This window comes from Ostrinia nubilalis, chromosome 24 (genome assembly GCF_963855985.1).
Source record: "Ostrinia nubilalis chromosome 24, ilOstNubi1.1, whole genome shotgun sequence".
Taxonomy (NCBI): domain Eukaryota; kingdom Metazoa; phylum Arthropoda; class Insecta; order Lepidoptera; family Crambidae; genus Ostrinia; species Ostrinia nubilalis.
In genome coordinates, this window is record NC_087111.1 from 7,934,229 (window position 1) to 7,951,788 (window position 17,560).

The following is a 17,560-nucleotide window of genomic DNA, read 5'->3' on the forward strand; positions in this document are numbered from 1 at the left end:
AAATCTGAAAATCTAGTCTGGCTGTTGTTAGACGTCTCAAAAACTCTCCCGTGCCGCTTCCATACCTCAGGCACTGACTGATTTAAGAATAGGAATAATTTATTCAGCATAGAAAAGTAAAATAAAAATACAGTACATATTAAACATTAAACTACAAGCTATGCTGAAGAGGCGTCCGCTCAGCTATATTCGCGACATAACAAGCGCCATGTCGAGAAGCTGGTTTTCAGCGGGAACCAACACGATGAAGATTGCGGATTGCGCGCCCTCTTGACCGGGACCTTATTGAGGCTACCAGTCAAGAAGGCGCGCAACATTTAAGCGATAGACCTATAGTTGGAATTACATATTTGAACCTTGTGAGTGGTTTTTGTTTGTCTACCCTTCTCCGAGATTTTGTTAGACCTACCTAAATCAATATAAAATACGTAGTAGCTTTCTAGTCATTTGGTAGTCTTTTTTGTAGTTTTGTAGCAAAACTTAGGTGCACACAAACCCAGTGGCGGATTGGCGTGTGTTTTAGTAAGCTTTGATATACCCACTTTAAAGTGCGATTATGCCATTGTAGTTCATATCGCTGCGTTGGAAGTGGGAAAAAGTGTACATAACTAGCGGCCGCCCTATATTTCGCGTGGACCCCTTAGGGGTGGAATTTCGTAAAATCCGTTCTTAGTGGATGTGTTCTACACCCTATAAGGAACCTACCTGCCAAATTTCAAGTTTGTAGGTGATATAGTTTCTGAGATTTCGTGATGAGTGTGTCAGTGACTATGATTATGTACTCGGGTAGCCAACTTGTATTTCACGAAGTAGTCTATAAGAAACTAGATACGTAGTTTCTTTTCGCAATACGTATTTGTACGTACAAAAGAACGCCGGAACGAAGCGATTTCGGAATTAAAACTGTCACAGCATGTTACTTTGTCTAAGGAGGCAATTTTCAATTTTTTTTTTGGAGGCGAGTTATCGATAGTCACACAGCACATAACTCACCTAATAGCCGCAAAGATGTTTATCCAATTGAGACAGTTCGGTAGCTGAGAAGCCCAGCCCACATACGCCTGCGTCCCGATTGCGCTAAATATTTTCAACTGCAACGCAACTGGACGACGAACGAAAATTAGCTGTTTGGACAAATTCTTATCTTATCGCGGTGGTCGCTTTGACAGCTAGTTCAAACGATGTTGTAACGTAAACGGAACGCAACTGGCGCCTCTGAGTAAAAGCTGACAGAAAGCTACTTTATCTCACACGCAAGTCAAACGCTTAACCAACATTTGGAGTGTTTTAGTAATTTTAGTTTCAAAAATCAGGTGCATAAATCCTTTGTTTGCGGGTGAACTTTACCGCGATACCGAATTGCACATCAGCTGGAATGAAATTGGAGTGTGACTGGAGTGTAGACTGTAGATGAAACGAGATTGAAATGCAAGACATTATAAATTAGCGCATTCGGGGCCCAGGTATTATTGAACTTTTACTTCACGAAGTACTTAGTAATTAAGAACCTTACGCAGTTTCTTCGCTCTTTGAAGCGATACCGAATAATATGTTTTTGTACGAGCCAAATAACGCCCGATCGAAGCGATTTCGGAATCAAAACTGACTCGTTTGTTACTAGTCTACAGAGGCAGATTTCAAGAACAATTTACCGTTAAATATTTATTTATTTTAAACTTATATGCACATAGAACGGTGTACATAAGGCGGGCTTAATGCCTTTCGGCATTTTCCTCCAGTCAACCTTAGGGCCAAACTGAGAATAAAGTAGGCGGTATATTATACTTATTTTGGCTATAAGTAACTCACCTAATCGGCGCAAAGATGTTGATCCAATTGAACAAGCAGTTCGGTATCTGAGCGGCCCATCCCACATACGCCAGGTAATGTTCCGCATAGTCCGGAGCGTTGGCCAGCTTGTACTTCACAAAGTAATCCTTGGCAGTGATAAACATGTTCCACGCTATGAGGGTGCCCAGGCCGTGGATGACTAGGATGATATAGATCAAGTTCCATCTGTCTTTCGGCGGTACCAGGTCCATTGCGATTCCTGAAAAGATGAAATGAAAGATCACTTTCTGTATCTGAAGAGTAGCAACCACGCCCTATTATAGATTTTATTCTTTTATTATTTATTCTTTTATCATTTAGTTCATAAGAAAGAAAAAGTATGTATTTGATACAGGTACATCCTTTCATAAATATTGCTTGGTCAGCACTTCAGCGTTACATTGTTCTTGGCAGCTTAATCATTTTTCTTTTAAAATTAATCAGGTTACTGCGTGTATAACCCACCACTATCATCTATCTATGACATACTTTATTGACTTCTTAATACGTTAACTCATTTCTGCTACAGTATTCTATTTTTTTCAACACAAACACAGCTATTCTAGACACTTATTCACATTTTTACACGATTTTTTTCAACACCACACCAACACATATCCAGTTCGCACTTCTTTTAAGCAAATACTAGTTTTTAACACAAATCGCCCGATGTTGTAATAACTGAGCAGTAAATTAGTGAAATTTTCAAGGACTGTACAGACCGGGCACATGAAAACTTAACACAGACCTTATATCAGTAGCAATAAATGCGATTTTGCAACGAACGTGTACACTGTACAGTCTAATATTTATCCTTGCGAACTCACGTTTCGACTAACCAAAATAAGGGTGTGGAATGTTATGTGTAATTAAATCTTCATTACGGTCACTGCGGAAAAGGGTATTCGTCAAAAACACACTAAAAACTAGGCAATGTTAATTATTTGGAATGTTATCTCCTGGTCAAATAAGTAAGATATTATCAACTAGGCAACAAGGAATTTATTAAAATAATTTTGAATACCTTAAAAAGAGATTGAAAAAAGTTCTTCCCATAGTCACAAAACTGGACTCTGGGAGCTGTAGGTCCTGGCTACACAGGAGTTGCAGCGGTGGGAACGAGAGGTGGGAATAGTGCCGTAGACTAGACTAAGTAAAGAAAGTCATCTTTCTATATCCTAAGGTCATAACCCGCAACCATGGCAACTCTTTCATTTAATCGACATTGTATATTATTTCTTAGGTTTAAAGCTAGTAACTTTTATTGTTTGAGAAGCATGTATACCTCTTTGATATTACAATGTAACTTATTCATTACTAGCTTTCCGCCCGCGGCTTCGCCCGCGTGGTATTTTATCTGTCACAGAAAAACTTTATTCCGCGCGTCCCTGTTTCAAAAATCGGGATAAAAACTATCCTATGTCCTTTCCCGGGACTCAAACTATCTCTATGCCAAATTTCATCAAAATCGGTTCAGTCTTTTAGGCGTTAAAGAGAGACAGACAGACAGAGTTAATTTCGCATTTATAATATTAGTATAGATGGTATAGATTAACATCTTTGTTATTACAAGGCTATTCAATTATTCAATATCGCTGCTTTGACACCCATTGTATTGAGTTTGGGTACGTAGTAAAGTAAAGAAATGAATTTTGAATAAGAATAACGTACTAAAGTCCCGAAATAAAATATAAAATAGATAAAAAATAGGGTTGGAACATAAATCCTGTACAGAATACCGAACTAGGCACTATTAATAATGAAATTACATTGTAAAAAGAAAAAATAAGAAAAAAAATGAATAAAGAAAAATTAATAATTGTCCTTTAGTATTTTGACATTCTAAATTTCCCCACCATATAAATAGCCTTGGATCACTTTTTTTAATTTCTTCATTTCAATCACCACACTCTCAATAGTAGGTATTGATAGTGCATGAAGGCCCAATCACACTTTTGAGTTTCATTATAAAAAGTTAAGTTTAAAGTTGAAGTGTCGCAATACTTAGGTGCACACAGGCTTATTGAGAAAACCTGCGTGTGTTTTAGTAAAGCGTTTATTTACCCACTTTAATAAATGTGATAACAATATTTGACTGAGATCACTGCGTTGGGAGTGGGATAATATTATAAATAACTTGAAAAAATCCTGCTTAAGGTGGGAATCGAACCCACGACCTTTAGATTTCCGGGCGACTGCTCTTACATCTGAGCTACTTAGACACTGGATGAACCAGTCGAAATTTCAAGTGGTAATACGCTATAATGGCCAGTGTGAGATGCTACTCTTAACGCTAAGAAGTTTTTATATAACTATTGGTTAATATTGTTTTGGCTATAAATAGTATCCATTCATACATTGGAAAAAATAAAAACATCGTAATTTTGATAACCTTTTAGTGTCAGTTGTGTTTCAACAAGGAGATATAGACTTTAGTGCGTAGATATAAAGCTTAAAATAGCTTGTGTGTACATTCAATAAACATAAGTGATAATGAAGTGTAAAAATTAGCATTTGCTCGACAGATATTTTAATTATAATTAAAACTTATGTAAGTTACAACTCAAATAAAGAATGTTTAATTGAATGTTCCCAGGAGTTGCAGTGGTGGGAAAATGTGGCGACTCTTTCCCACCACTGCAAATCCTGGGTTGCTTGGTCTCCAATGAAATCCTGATTGGATCCTGAAGGTTGAGGGGATAGCTAACTGTCTTGAATTACGCAACAAATTTAATCAGAAGAATATACCTATATTCTTCGTTCGTTCTTCGGTGTTCGGGATATAAGCAGTGGTAACAACATAATAATTTGGCGCCCAGTGGTATTTCTTACTGGGAAAGTTTCTCGATAATGTTGTTATTTGTAGTCACTGCTTGCTCCTATTTACAAGCTATATCAGACGCCTAAAGCTCATTATGTCTGACATCAGAGCATCTCAGTAATTAAAATTAGAGATGAAACGGATATCCGGTAACTATCCGGTAGGCCGGATATCCGGCCTAAATTTACTATCCGGCCGGATACCGGATACTAACTCACTATCCGGCCGGATACCGGATATTAAAAAAATACGATAATTTCCTATTAATAACATGAAATACATTAATCTTTGAGGTAAACATCAACAAAACGGCTTATAATAATAACGGCTTTTATTTAAAGTCCAAAAAGTTACAAAAAAGCCATATTAAGGCCTTTAAAAAAACTTATTTCTTTTTCTGGGCTATTCACTCTAATGACGAATACATAAATAAATATTAAATATCTGTTAATTTCGAAATATTGTCAAATGAAATAGGCGATCTTTTTTTCACTGAGTTGGTCTGATGTCATGATGCAGTTCAGTCAGATTACGCAGCAAGTAAACTAATTTAATTTTCGCTATTCAATCACACACTCACGATGGCAACCGAAGTCAGCCGAATTGATCTGCCCCTATAGACAAGTGGCAAAATCTGACATTCTATTCGGACTGATTCGATTTTCGAAAAGTATGACTAGTCTAGTCTACTAATAGACCCAATGATCGCGTTCGAAGCACCTGTGCCGCCTGTGCGGCGCTAAACTCTTCACGATATGCAACGAGACAGTGGGCCAACTATCCGGCCGCCGGATATCCGGCTATCCGGCCTAGCAGCTGGCCGGATATCCGGTATCCGGCCAAACAACTATCCGTTTCATCTCTAATTAAAATTACAAACCTTAGGACAGAAAAGACAGTTTTTGCTTAACACCCTGTATAGTTTTAACTGAGATTTCTAGTGCAATCAAATCTAGACTATGTAAAACAGTAAAAAGTCCGAATCAGACTAACTTCACGGTATCTAGAATTGGGGTCAACGAACCCGCTAGATAAATTGCGATAGAACAATGCACGCAATTGCAATTTGAAGCAACTTAAGACATTGTAGTAAAACATTCAGGTTGGCATTTTGCGAATGAGGATCAGTACTGTTGTAGAAAATGCAATAAAACTAGTATCTACGTTAATCTTTAAGACATAAGAAAGATATATCTTTTTGAATTATCCAAATCGGACCATTACTTACGAAGATATTAAGTAATAAACATAGGCCGTTTTTGCCGCTAAAAGTCAACGTACGCAGGGCCGCGTGACGTCATTATATCCGAATCGAGCGCAGCCGGCGTACTATTGGGATGGAAAATATTTTTTTCCAGCTAAACTATCAGTTTTAGAAAAAAAGTTTTAATAACATTTATTCATCAAAATAAAGTAACCCATCGACCAGTAATTTTTAAAAACAAAAATTGTGAAAAATAAGTATCGCTATGTCCAAAGACCACATTTTCATAGGATTCGATGGAATGCGGAGACGCAGTTGGGGTGAGTGTAACTTTATGATTGTTTGTATTGAACATAATAATACATAATATGAGTGCTAATAACCAGTTTCTGGCCTAGAGGGGGGGGATAGGGGGGGGGGATAAGTAATACCCAGCTTTTAGCCTGGGGGGAGGGGCAAGCCTTACCCAGTTTCTGGCCTTGGTGGGAGGGGGGAGAGGCAAGTCATACCCAGTTTCTGGCGTGGAAGTGGGGGTAAATCATACCCAACTTCTGGCCGAGGGGGAAGTCATGCCCAGTTTATGACCTGGGGAGAGGAGGGGGACGGGAGAGTCATACCCAAGCTGGGTATGACTAAGGCTAAGATTAAATAATTTCCAGGAGCAGCTGTCCTTTCCTGCAGCAGCTGGCCCGCCCATGGGAACGGCGAATAGATAGGTAGGTTAAACTCAGAAAAACTAAATAACAGGTAGGTATTGCGTGTACATCGAAATGATCTTCATAGCAATGTCTTGCTTGTAGCCTAGGCAGAGTGTATCTGCCTCAGCTATACCTTATTGTTAGAAGTAAATAAATTAATACTTATACATTTTAATATTTTACTTGGAAGAAGATATGACTAACAACACTTATGAACACTTTATTTGAATAAATCGCCAAATATACCACCGCGGAGACCCCAATCGCGTCTCCGCGTTCCATTGAATCGTATGAGCATATGGATTTTTTGGCGATATTTTTCACAATTTCTATTTTAAAAAATTACCTATCGATAGCTTACTTTATTCTGATGAATAAATGTCATTACAAGTTTTTCTCTAAAACTGATAGTTTGGCTAGAAAAAAATATTTTCTATCCACGCAGTACGCCGGCAGCGTTCGGATCGGATATAGTGACGTCATCGTTCCCGCGCCGGACGGTCAGTGAACTTTTTTAGTAATTTGGCCATAACTTCGTCAATTTTTGTCGTAGAACAAAAATTTTTGGACTGTATATTAAGGATTTCTTAGCCCTATAAATCTGCATTCACAGCTAAAAATCGAAATGATCCTCATTGAGTGTCCCAATACCTACTTACCTACTGTAATTATTCGAAACGTTTTAAGAACGAGTATTTAATCCTTTTGTTTCTTGCAATCTTAAAATCTTATAAACGTATCTAAACATTGTAGTCAGTGGCTGAAATTAAGAATCCAAGGAACTGACCTCATTGAGAAAAGTTACTGAAACCGCAAGAAAAGTATTTAACCACTGAAAACAGTTCTAAACATAAATCTCAGCAAGCAGGAATCTGGTAGAATATTGTTTGCTGCTATGGTCATAAAAAAATTTCAGGAAGCTGAAATCTGATATAAGATTCGTTTATTGCATATGGTCATATTGGTCATTAAATATCTGAGGAAGCAAGAATGCCGAAAGCAACCGTGGAGGACATTGTTAGTGGTATTTCAGGGAGTTTGATCAAAATAAAACCATCACATTTTGGAGAAATAGGACGTCTTCAGTTCAGATAAAAAAAAACTACGTTTCATAAAAACCAAAACTAATCTTATTTGTAGGAAGTCTGTTATTTACATGACACACTGCCCTTATATGATTGCAAAATTTGCATACGGAACACCAAAGGCTTGTGGTGGCGTTTAATTACCACTATAGCACGTCCACTGCATATTAACCACAACAATGGCGTTTATTTTATGCTAATCCATTCGCGATAAGGGATGAGTATGATGTTAAAGTGACCACTTGCTTTTATCACGGTAAAATAACCCGACTGTTTTTCAAATAAGGTTCATTTTGCTTTGAAAAAATTAAGCAAAAATCGTGTTGCGCACTCTTCGTAATCGCTCCAAGGATACTTGATGATAACATCAAGGATACAGCTTTTATTTGACAATAAAAGCTAATATTCATATTAAATTACGCGTGAGGGTAATCAGATTATGAAACCGAGTGTAATATGGCTTATCCCAAAATTTGACATCTTTCGGGTGCTGTGAGTGTGAATTTTCCCGGGTCAAACTTCTGCCAAAATTCTTTATACATACATGACACGATCCGTTTTCGTCTAAATCTGCTGAACAGTTCCATTTTCTAGTTTCTATTTTCGTTAATTTCTAATTTCCCTGTTCCTTGTTGGAAGCACTTGGAAGTGTGACTAAGTTTGTCACGCTAAAATAAAAATGTTCTCAACACTGGTCCATATACTTGTCCCACATAACTGTCCCGAATGAGTGGTATTTGACAGCCAACAGAGTGAGAATGAATAGGTACATATTATATGATATGTTCCGTATTTTTCAGGTCCGGAAAAAACTAATTAGGTAGGTACTTGACCAATAGGGCCGGGATGCGCGCCACGATAAAACTTTATCGAGGCATTTTATCGATTATTCCCATACATTAGTCGATTAGATTTTATCACGGTGCAGATCCTTGCCTGGGCAGCCTGGGAGAATAGTCGAAAAAGAAGAGTAGCATGAAATAAGACCATAGAAGTATGATTGAAGAAGATGCTCTTGCAACTCAATACCAAAGATAATAATTCGAAACGCCACAGTATTGCTTACGATTAGCCACAAATGCCCACAACACAGGTCGAGCAATCAACTTCAATCGCGGAATGGGTCCGGAAAATCTCAATAAACTTAGACATGCCTATGATAGATCGTTCTGTAGGCAAGTGACCGTAATGAATGCTGTTTATCTACTGGAAATTTCCAAATGGAAATGTGATAGCCTTTGTAACTGCCCTTAGGTCTTTTGCCCCCTATGAATATTATAAATTTTACGGACTAACGGAACGAATACAGTACAGTAGTTACACTAATATTAGTCATGTATCCTACCAAATGCAACGAGTATAGTCAGCGTCAAATAGTTCGTGCACCCAAAGTGACCTAAAAGTTGACAACACATCCTTATTCGAATCGTAACAAAGACGTGTTGCGAACTTTTTGGCTACTTTGGATGACACGAACTATTTGACGCTGCCGCGCTGACTATACATTTGCTGCTCTGTATTCGTGTACACAGTCAACAGCACATTAAACTATGTATTTTTGTTGCAAAACAGCACCTTATCAACTAAATACGACGCCGCAGTGTCAATAATACTTCAAATCCAGGAGTTGAAAGGATATCCTTTAATTTTACCTTGACCGTGCGAGACCACTAGAACCTAGTTAGTTAACGGCAAATTCTTTTCTTTTCTTCGCTATTTCGAACTGGATTATGACCAAAATCAGTCTATAATCAACCCTACATAGCTTGTATTAAGTATCACGGCACATTACCTTTCAAGTTGAGCGTGTCATTGGGCAGGTTGGAGCCCTCCCACGCGGGCGTCAGCTTCACCGGCTCGTTGCGGAGGAACGGCGCCTTCTCGCCCTCCAGCTCGACCCAGCCTGGAAGGAATAATGTACTTTAAACATTTGGAATAGGGCTCAGAATTGCTCTTTAAAATTTTCGTTTTCTCGACCCAATCTGGAAATCAGTGTATCTTGAGCATTTGGAATAGAGTTCAGATTTGCTTTTGAATGTACGGCTAGGTTTTCGAACGACATTGAAAACTATAAATATGGTGTTCGAAATTCTTTGTGTCAATAACAGTGGCTATAGATTTGCTGGTCAGCTTCGGATATGGTTTCCTGGTCAGCTCAGTGAAATCAAATAAAGTAGCTTATGAAATTTTACTTATTCAGCATGACACATTGGATGCGGTCTTCGTTCAGGTCAAATGAACGCAACCAGTCAGTTTTCGTTCTCTGCTCGTGCCCGCACTGTCAGATCTCATCAATACAAATTGTATAGTAGATACAAACATTATTGTTCATACATAATGTGGGCAGCGTTCACTTTGACCTGACCGCAGAACGCATCCAATGTGGCAAATCCTTTCTTCTATACTATTATACCTATGGTATAACATGGTTTCGAATAAATATGCTCTCCAAATATTAGAATCATATTTCTCCTTAGAACAAGCATTCAACTCATTAAAAATCATATCCTACCACAAAGACCTTCATAACTCATCACGACATTTAATTACCGCATCCAATCTGGTAAAGAATTTTGACTACAGACCCTCAGATAATTGGAACGCCAAAACAATGCTTATGAGCCAAGTCGCATAGTTCCATCCTTTATGGCCAAAACAATGGCGGAGGCATATACGCTTGTGTCCTCATATGAAGCAGACAATGGTAGTGTCAAGTGACTGAGTACGTAATTGCTTTAAAATTGACGATAACAATTTGGTATGTGGTTAAAGTGGATTGCCTCGGAAACTTAAGCGGCTTTAAGCAAACCTAAAAATACATTGTGGTTTTACTGAATGGATGGAGATGAGTCATCAAAAACGACTGAATAAAACTGGTCAGGATCAACCCAATAGTGGTTCAACTGGTGTCGAGTCTATACAGCTTGACCGCCAATCGATGTTGTAGGTTGTTACATCCAGTTTTCAGTTTATTTTAGCCATTAAACTGACTGAATAAACCATAATCTACTGCCAACAGGAAGTAGGAAATATATTTTTAATTACAAGTCGCATAAAATGAAAGCTCAAACATAATTCTGGACAGAATAAGAGTTAAAAACTGAAGAAGTATTTTTAAGACGAACACTCAACACGCACATGAAATCAAAGGCAGAAAACAGCCTCCTGGACTATAAGTTCAGAAAGGCCTAGAGATAATCTGATTTGTTTAGAAGACAGCAAAATAACGAGGTGTAAAAGAAAAGTTCAGAAAGGCCTAGAGAGAATATTATTGGTTTAGAAGACAACAGATCTAAAACAAGGAACTTACCCCTTTCCACTTCAAATAAAACTACCACGGATATCAACACCAACTGTTTCACAGGTAAGAGAAATGCATCTCCGCACATAAGTTAACCGTGTTCCTTGGTTGATCAGTCTCGATTAACTTTTGCACATCACGAGCTAGTGATGTGCTACAAGTGTTTATTGCATTTTTACACCTGACCACGTATACTCCGCTCCAGTGGACCGAGACTCTCACCTGCTTAGGGGTTCATGCCTATTTTTAGGCTTGACTTGGCTTATCTAAGTAGGTGTTTATTTCATCGGAGTGCGAAATATAATGGAGGTAATAATTAACAGCAGCCTCAAATTAATGTTGAACTTCGAAATCATTTTGAAAAGACCCATGCTGTCAGAAATGCACTATGCAAGACAAGGATCACTATGATTGGTATTGGTTTTGATTACATAAATTATTAAAGAATGGCACAGATTTGCAACATTTTTGATCTGAACAATGAGTTTTTTTTTCTGCCGACTGGAAAAAAACAGTTTTGTTATTTTCTTATCATTTTCATTGTACTTCAATGTACTCTGCGAAAGCACAACCTAATTTGTGTCACTGGGACAGAGAGATGGAAAAAATCTCAATTGTTAAACAATTTCGACACACCCATATTTCAACTCTACTTTTCCAGCAACACCCAACGGTATCTTTCACCAATTCTACATCAAAAGCATTACGTAGGTCGCTTTCCTAACAGCTAAAAAATGACAAAACAGTACCTGTATGGCCCAACCGTTACCAAACCAAACAGAACCGAGATTCTGTAACACTACGCCCACGGAGGCTGTGCTCTATCGTGAACAAACCTATCAACTAATCAACAATACTCCATTATCGCACTGGCCATTAACCATTTTTATTGCGTTACAAATTGGGTCCGTCCGTGGAAAAACATAATTATTGCCACTTGTTAAAAACTGTGCCTAAAAGAAACCTAGATGATGATTAATTATCTAGGTTTTGAAGGCAATTAATCAGCGAATTCATTAATAGATGACGTAGATAATGATGCTAAAAAACTTTCATCGAGGTGGGAACATTATCGTAAATATTAACAGCTTTCGTCCGAAAATAATGGTGTCAGAAAATCTAAAATAACGTTTAAAATTGTTTAAATAACGACACTTGCGACATCGAAGTAATCTGAAATCAATTGCTTGGACAGAATGGACCTATTATTTAAAAAGAAATTTCTCTACAAAGGGGTCAAGGTATTTAGAAGAATTGGGTCAACGTTCAAGAGGGGATTCAGTCATAAACGGTTAACCGAAACCGTATGCCTCCTCTTTTTGCCATCAATCCCTTATTCGAGTCCACCGGAGCGTGATCTACAAAACAAAACCTTTAATAATGGAGTACACCAGCACTTATTCACGGAGGCAAAATCCCTCAAGCCTCATTTTCATTAAAGAAGCCTTTTAAGCAATATTATTTACGTTTGCGCGAAACCGGACCGCAAACCTCGCTCGAAGGTCGGCCGGCTCCAAAATATGACGCTATAAATAAATAATTCGGCAGATTCTGAAAAGATGGCGAATTAACGAACAGGCAAAAACAGCTGGATATTTTTAGAACAATTAGAGCTGTACAATTAGATACAATATTGCTGTAATTATAACCGAAAACGTAATTGTAATCTAAAATACAACTAACGAACAATTGCGCTCAGTAATTTGGACTTATAATACTAATTAAAAGATATTATTTATCAGCCGACACATTGGTTCCATTGGAAAACCCGTATTTTAGTAGCACCTATTAACCCAGTAATCAGCTTCAAGCGCCGTGTAAACAATGTTATCTAAACTATAATATTTACATAACCAAATCAGAAATAACTGAGGATAACTGGTAGAACTCACCATTTTTACGTTCAAATGTACCGTAGTCGGCCATAGTCAGTTGCTGTCACTTCTAACTCTACTGAGCTCCACAAATCTCTGTTTACTAATCAATCGAAGGATTACTAATGAGAGTGACATTGGCCCTCCTTGCGGTAGACCAACGCTAAGGCCAATAGCACACTGAACACAATCCTGTCAGCAACAGGTTAAGCTGGCTTATAAAAAGTTGCAACTGACAACCAAACATGTTCGAAACCTAACCGAATATTAATCACTACCGATACTCGTAAAATTAGATATTATAATAGACGTGGGAATGTTTAAAGGAAAAGTAAATATTGTGATAGTGACTCGCCAGCGAAAGTACGTGTTATCATAGCAAAGGTTGACAACGATGACCTATCAGGCCTTAGAAAAGTATGCCATCATGGAGAGAAGTTTACTAATAAAACATTTAATGAAATTATGAGGAAACTTTTTATCCACAACGATGAAGATCTTGGCCTGCATCTCACCAGATAGAAGTTAAGATTAAAAGTACTATACGTAAGGATGAAACCATTTTCAAAACTCATTTCTTACAAAGTTGAATTTAAAGGGTATGTCAGTACCCATGAAAATCACCCTGCAAAAAAACAAGACTTCCTCAACGCGTATTCTCAAAGAACTGATACATCTTCTTTATCCGGCTCTTTAATGATTCATCTCAGCCCACCAAGTGGAGTGAAAGAGATAGATAAAAACATACAAACAATAAACACAACTACTTATGTAGTAGCAGCCTCAAGTCTCCCCAGTTTAAATCCTATTACGTTACTCGGCACAGTGAGTCAAAGCTGGAATTTCATCTTTGAGCGTGTATTGTTTGGGAGTTGCTTTGCTTAGATGATATGTTTATTCTCCCAAGCAAGAGACAGGAATTTGCATATCCCGATAACGTTCTAAACGCGTCCCCCACTATAACATAGATAATTAATTCTATGAAACAGAAAAGGTGGTACTACTTCAGATTTATATCGCAAAAAAGGAAAATGACAAACGAGGTTGGGATAAAATTATGTTGTACGAATCAACACTCATAGTGTAATGTGTACATAGCGCCTTGTGATTATGTCGTCATACTTGTCTAGATTATACATTAATGTTACAGATGTATCTATTTTCTTCGTGTATAATTTTATCGAGGTCAGTCTGCTCTATGTACTTCTGGGGGTTCCCGGGAACCATTGTAATTTCCACAAAGAACGAAAGAACAACTCTTGACTACAACTTTGACGTCGTTATCGTCAAATTGACTTGAACTAAAGGATAGGTCACTGGACAATACGTGTTTATCTTGCGTTACGACTGCCACCGCTAGATAAATTTATCTTGGGGCAACAACAAACAAAGTATGTAGCTCATTATCGAATTCTGTGGAAACCCAAGTGGAGATACTTTTAAATACCGTTACGAAGGTTATCTACCTAGTAGTTAGTAATAAATTATGGACTTAATAAATTGTATTATCATCAATATTCATTGTAGACATATACACTGCTAGTTTTTTAAGTAAATCTTTGTTTCTAAACTAATTTCCGTTTGTTCGGAAAATACATAAAGGAAATGTGTGTTATGTATTCTGAAACGACTTTGAAATAGGCACGAATGCTCAAGAATAGATATTGAAAAACCAATCACATGCTGAAATCAATGCATGATCTTGAATAGTTTTGAACATAGTTTTTTTTATCCACACCGAGGAAGCTGAAGGCGAAGGAGGAAAGGAAGGCGCTGGATGCAGGCCGCTACCAAGCGGTCTTTGTGGAAATCATTGGGGGAGGCCTATGTTCAGCAGTGGACGTCCTATGGCTGAAATGATGATGTTGAGGAAGCTCATGGCCTGCATCTCACCTGAGTATCTTAAACATACGCTCCTCAAGCAGTATTTGAATTTACTTGTCATGCTTGAGTGTCGGTGTAAAATACGGGCATAATAAGATTCTCTCTGACCTCTTGTGTTTTTGTGTACCATCCCATAAAGTAAAAATGGCTAAACTGTATGAATTAATTCGACTTTGAATGGCACACGAATGATTTATCCATTGAGGTCAAGCCAGATGTTTCACAATACAATCCGGACTGACCGTACTATGATAAAATGCATACTCAATTATCTACTTCTACTAAAGAATGACGAAATAAATTATTGTTTTATGTAACTTTAATCTTAATCGGAGAATAGGCATGTCAAACCTAGAATTAACGTAATTTTATGGTCTATGGAAATTGGAAATACCGGTTTATGACCTCACTTTTCTTGATGTCAACTGACCAACGTATTGGAATTAAATATCCCATCTTAGCCACACCTACAAATTATGTGGTTCTTGCAAAAGCATCATCAGCATCCCCCTATTGTTACACCAATTATAGTAAACATGTTCTCCAGAACAACTAATTTTACTTTGGTAATTCATTCGCCAATTTAGAAGCTTCCCAAATTCCAAATGCGTTAAATTCCATACTTTCCAAGCCTGGAATTTAACCAGTTTCCCAAGGGATGTGTCATAATCCCTCTGCGACAGACCGCAGTGCACAAAGCCGCGGGAAAACGCCATATTAAAGTAATAACTGTGTCTGCAATGTAATGAAAAGTTATTTGAAAGCAATGCAAATTCAACCACGTTGTTTGAATCGGCAAATAAATGCTAATGTTGTTTTGAATGACGTTATTAGAACGAACGAGTTATAAGAACAAGTTCTTTGGATTGAAACTTGAAACCATTGTGGAGGAATTTTAAATCTTGGGGATGCATGCATTGAGCTGCGTTCTTTTGTTTTAGGGTATTTCAAGAGCGAAATGTTTGACGAACAGTAATTGGTTAAAGTTCATTAATAAATTTTACAAAGTTGAAATGGTCGCCAAAAGTGCCAAATCGCATTGCAAGCAAATTGATTTTCGGAATCAATTTCAGCTGCCAGGCAAGTCCTAATATACTACATAATTTGATATTTTCTCAAGCAAATCTTTACGAATGTACAGGAGATTACAGAGCCCACAAATCCTCACATCCCAACTTACTCCAGGGGTTCTAAATCTAACTCATAAATACGGAAAAAGTAATTACAATGAAGTTTCGAGATACTACATTCTGTCTGCACCAGATTGCATAACAGTTTTGTGAATGTTTGTTCTTAGAATAATAAAATCTTAGCGAAAATATTATGCGATAAAACTATTACTAGATTTGTAGTGCTGCCATGGAGATTTATCGATAGGTTTTTTATCGACAGATAACTGGTAGCGATATAAAAAAATATTTTTTTATCGGAATTCGTTGATTACAATAATAACTGACTCAATTAATAAGTAATAGTATACCATAAGAACAACATTATTGACTTCTTTATATTACGATACTGCTGTTTTGTTTAAAGCCGGAGATGAAGGACTAGGATATAAGTTTTGTTTATTTGTTTGATAACTAAAATTTTTAACTGTACAACGATATTACGTAAGTACATAGAAACGTAACACAATAACCCATTTTTATCTAGCGTCCACAATCAAAGCTGTCTTAACCAGATTTAGCCGCCCTGAACTAGTTACCCATCGATTAGAGTCCCAATGCATATCGATAACTGCTTATCCACCACTAGTTTATTTACGACGGCCTATTTACCCAGTTCACGAGCGAAGATAGTACAAAGCTTCATAAAGGTAAGGAGGGGTGTTCACAAGCTGTCTTAGGCAGATGTAGCTTGAACAAGTTTAGCGCGAGGGGAAAATACGTTGACCTCAATTCTTTTTACGTTTCTACGAGTGTTTGTGTCGCCAAGTGACATTTTAATTTCAAATGCACCGTGTTAACAGTTTGTGATATCGTACGGTGCAGTTAAAACAAGGTTAGCTGAAACAACAGACAGACTAGTAAAAACAGAACATTCTGATATGATATCCAAATCTACAGCATTAATAAAATTGAATTACTATAATTAATAGCTTTTTAGGAAATCGATGGTAATAAAGCTGCCGCCACTATTTTATTTTTCCAATTTTCCCAATGACTACATTTGATCATCCAGTCTAATAAAATATTAATACGGTACACGATATATATACACGCGATTTACTTTTTAAATTCCAATAATTGCATTCAATTTCTGAAACTGCAATACTGAAAATTTAAAATGAATAAATCTTCAAAATATGCAACAAATCTATGGGAATGGTACTAACATAGTAATCCCTCAGTTTATTATGTAAATACTTAGAACTCATGGGAGAGATTTGCTTGTGATTGATTTCGTTTCATCTTAGCATTCCCAAGAGAATTCAGTTATTCCAAAAGGAAATTTTCTGAGTTTGACTGATGGCTAAGCTAATGCTAATGTTTGTTTCACACAAAATGCGAGTTCGAAATTATAATGAGAGATCTTCGAACTAAAATGTATTAAGAATGTAAACGCTGCTTTTAAAAGCACATTTATCTCCCAAGGATCTGTCTATCGAAATCAACATGTCGAAGTCCATAGTGCTGACACATGCAGCGAACGAAACTGGTTCCGAATCTTTCGTGTGTTTTTAAGTGGTCAGGGAAATGAGGATACTAATGCCCGTTTTCACCATCAATCCCTAATTTTTAAGTGACCCATATGGTGTCAAATAACAGGAATTTTGTTTGTTTGCATAGGGGTCACTTAAAAAATAGGTATTGATGGTGAAAATGGGCATAACTGGACGGTGAAAATGGGCATAACTGGA

General features: G+C 37.3%; 1 protein-coding gene across 1 annotated transcript in view; it reads right to left on the minus strand.

The window, feature by feature from the left end:
• The window catches only part of LOC135083753 (equilibrative nucleoside transporter 1), a 49,017-nt gene that overhangs the window by 15,166 nt on the left and 16,291 nt on the right, over positions 1 to 17,560 (minus strand). Inside the window, exons 3-4 of the mRNA XM_063978493.1 lie at positions 9,431 to 9,541; positions 1,810 to 2,050 (exon numbers count right to left, since the gene is read on the minus strand). Of these exons, the coding sequence (XP_063834563.1) occupies positions 1,810 to 2,050; positions 9,431 to 9,541 (352 nt within the window). The remainder of the gene's footprint in view (positions 1 to 1,809; positions 2,051 to 9,430; positions 9,542 to 17,560) is intronic.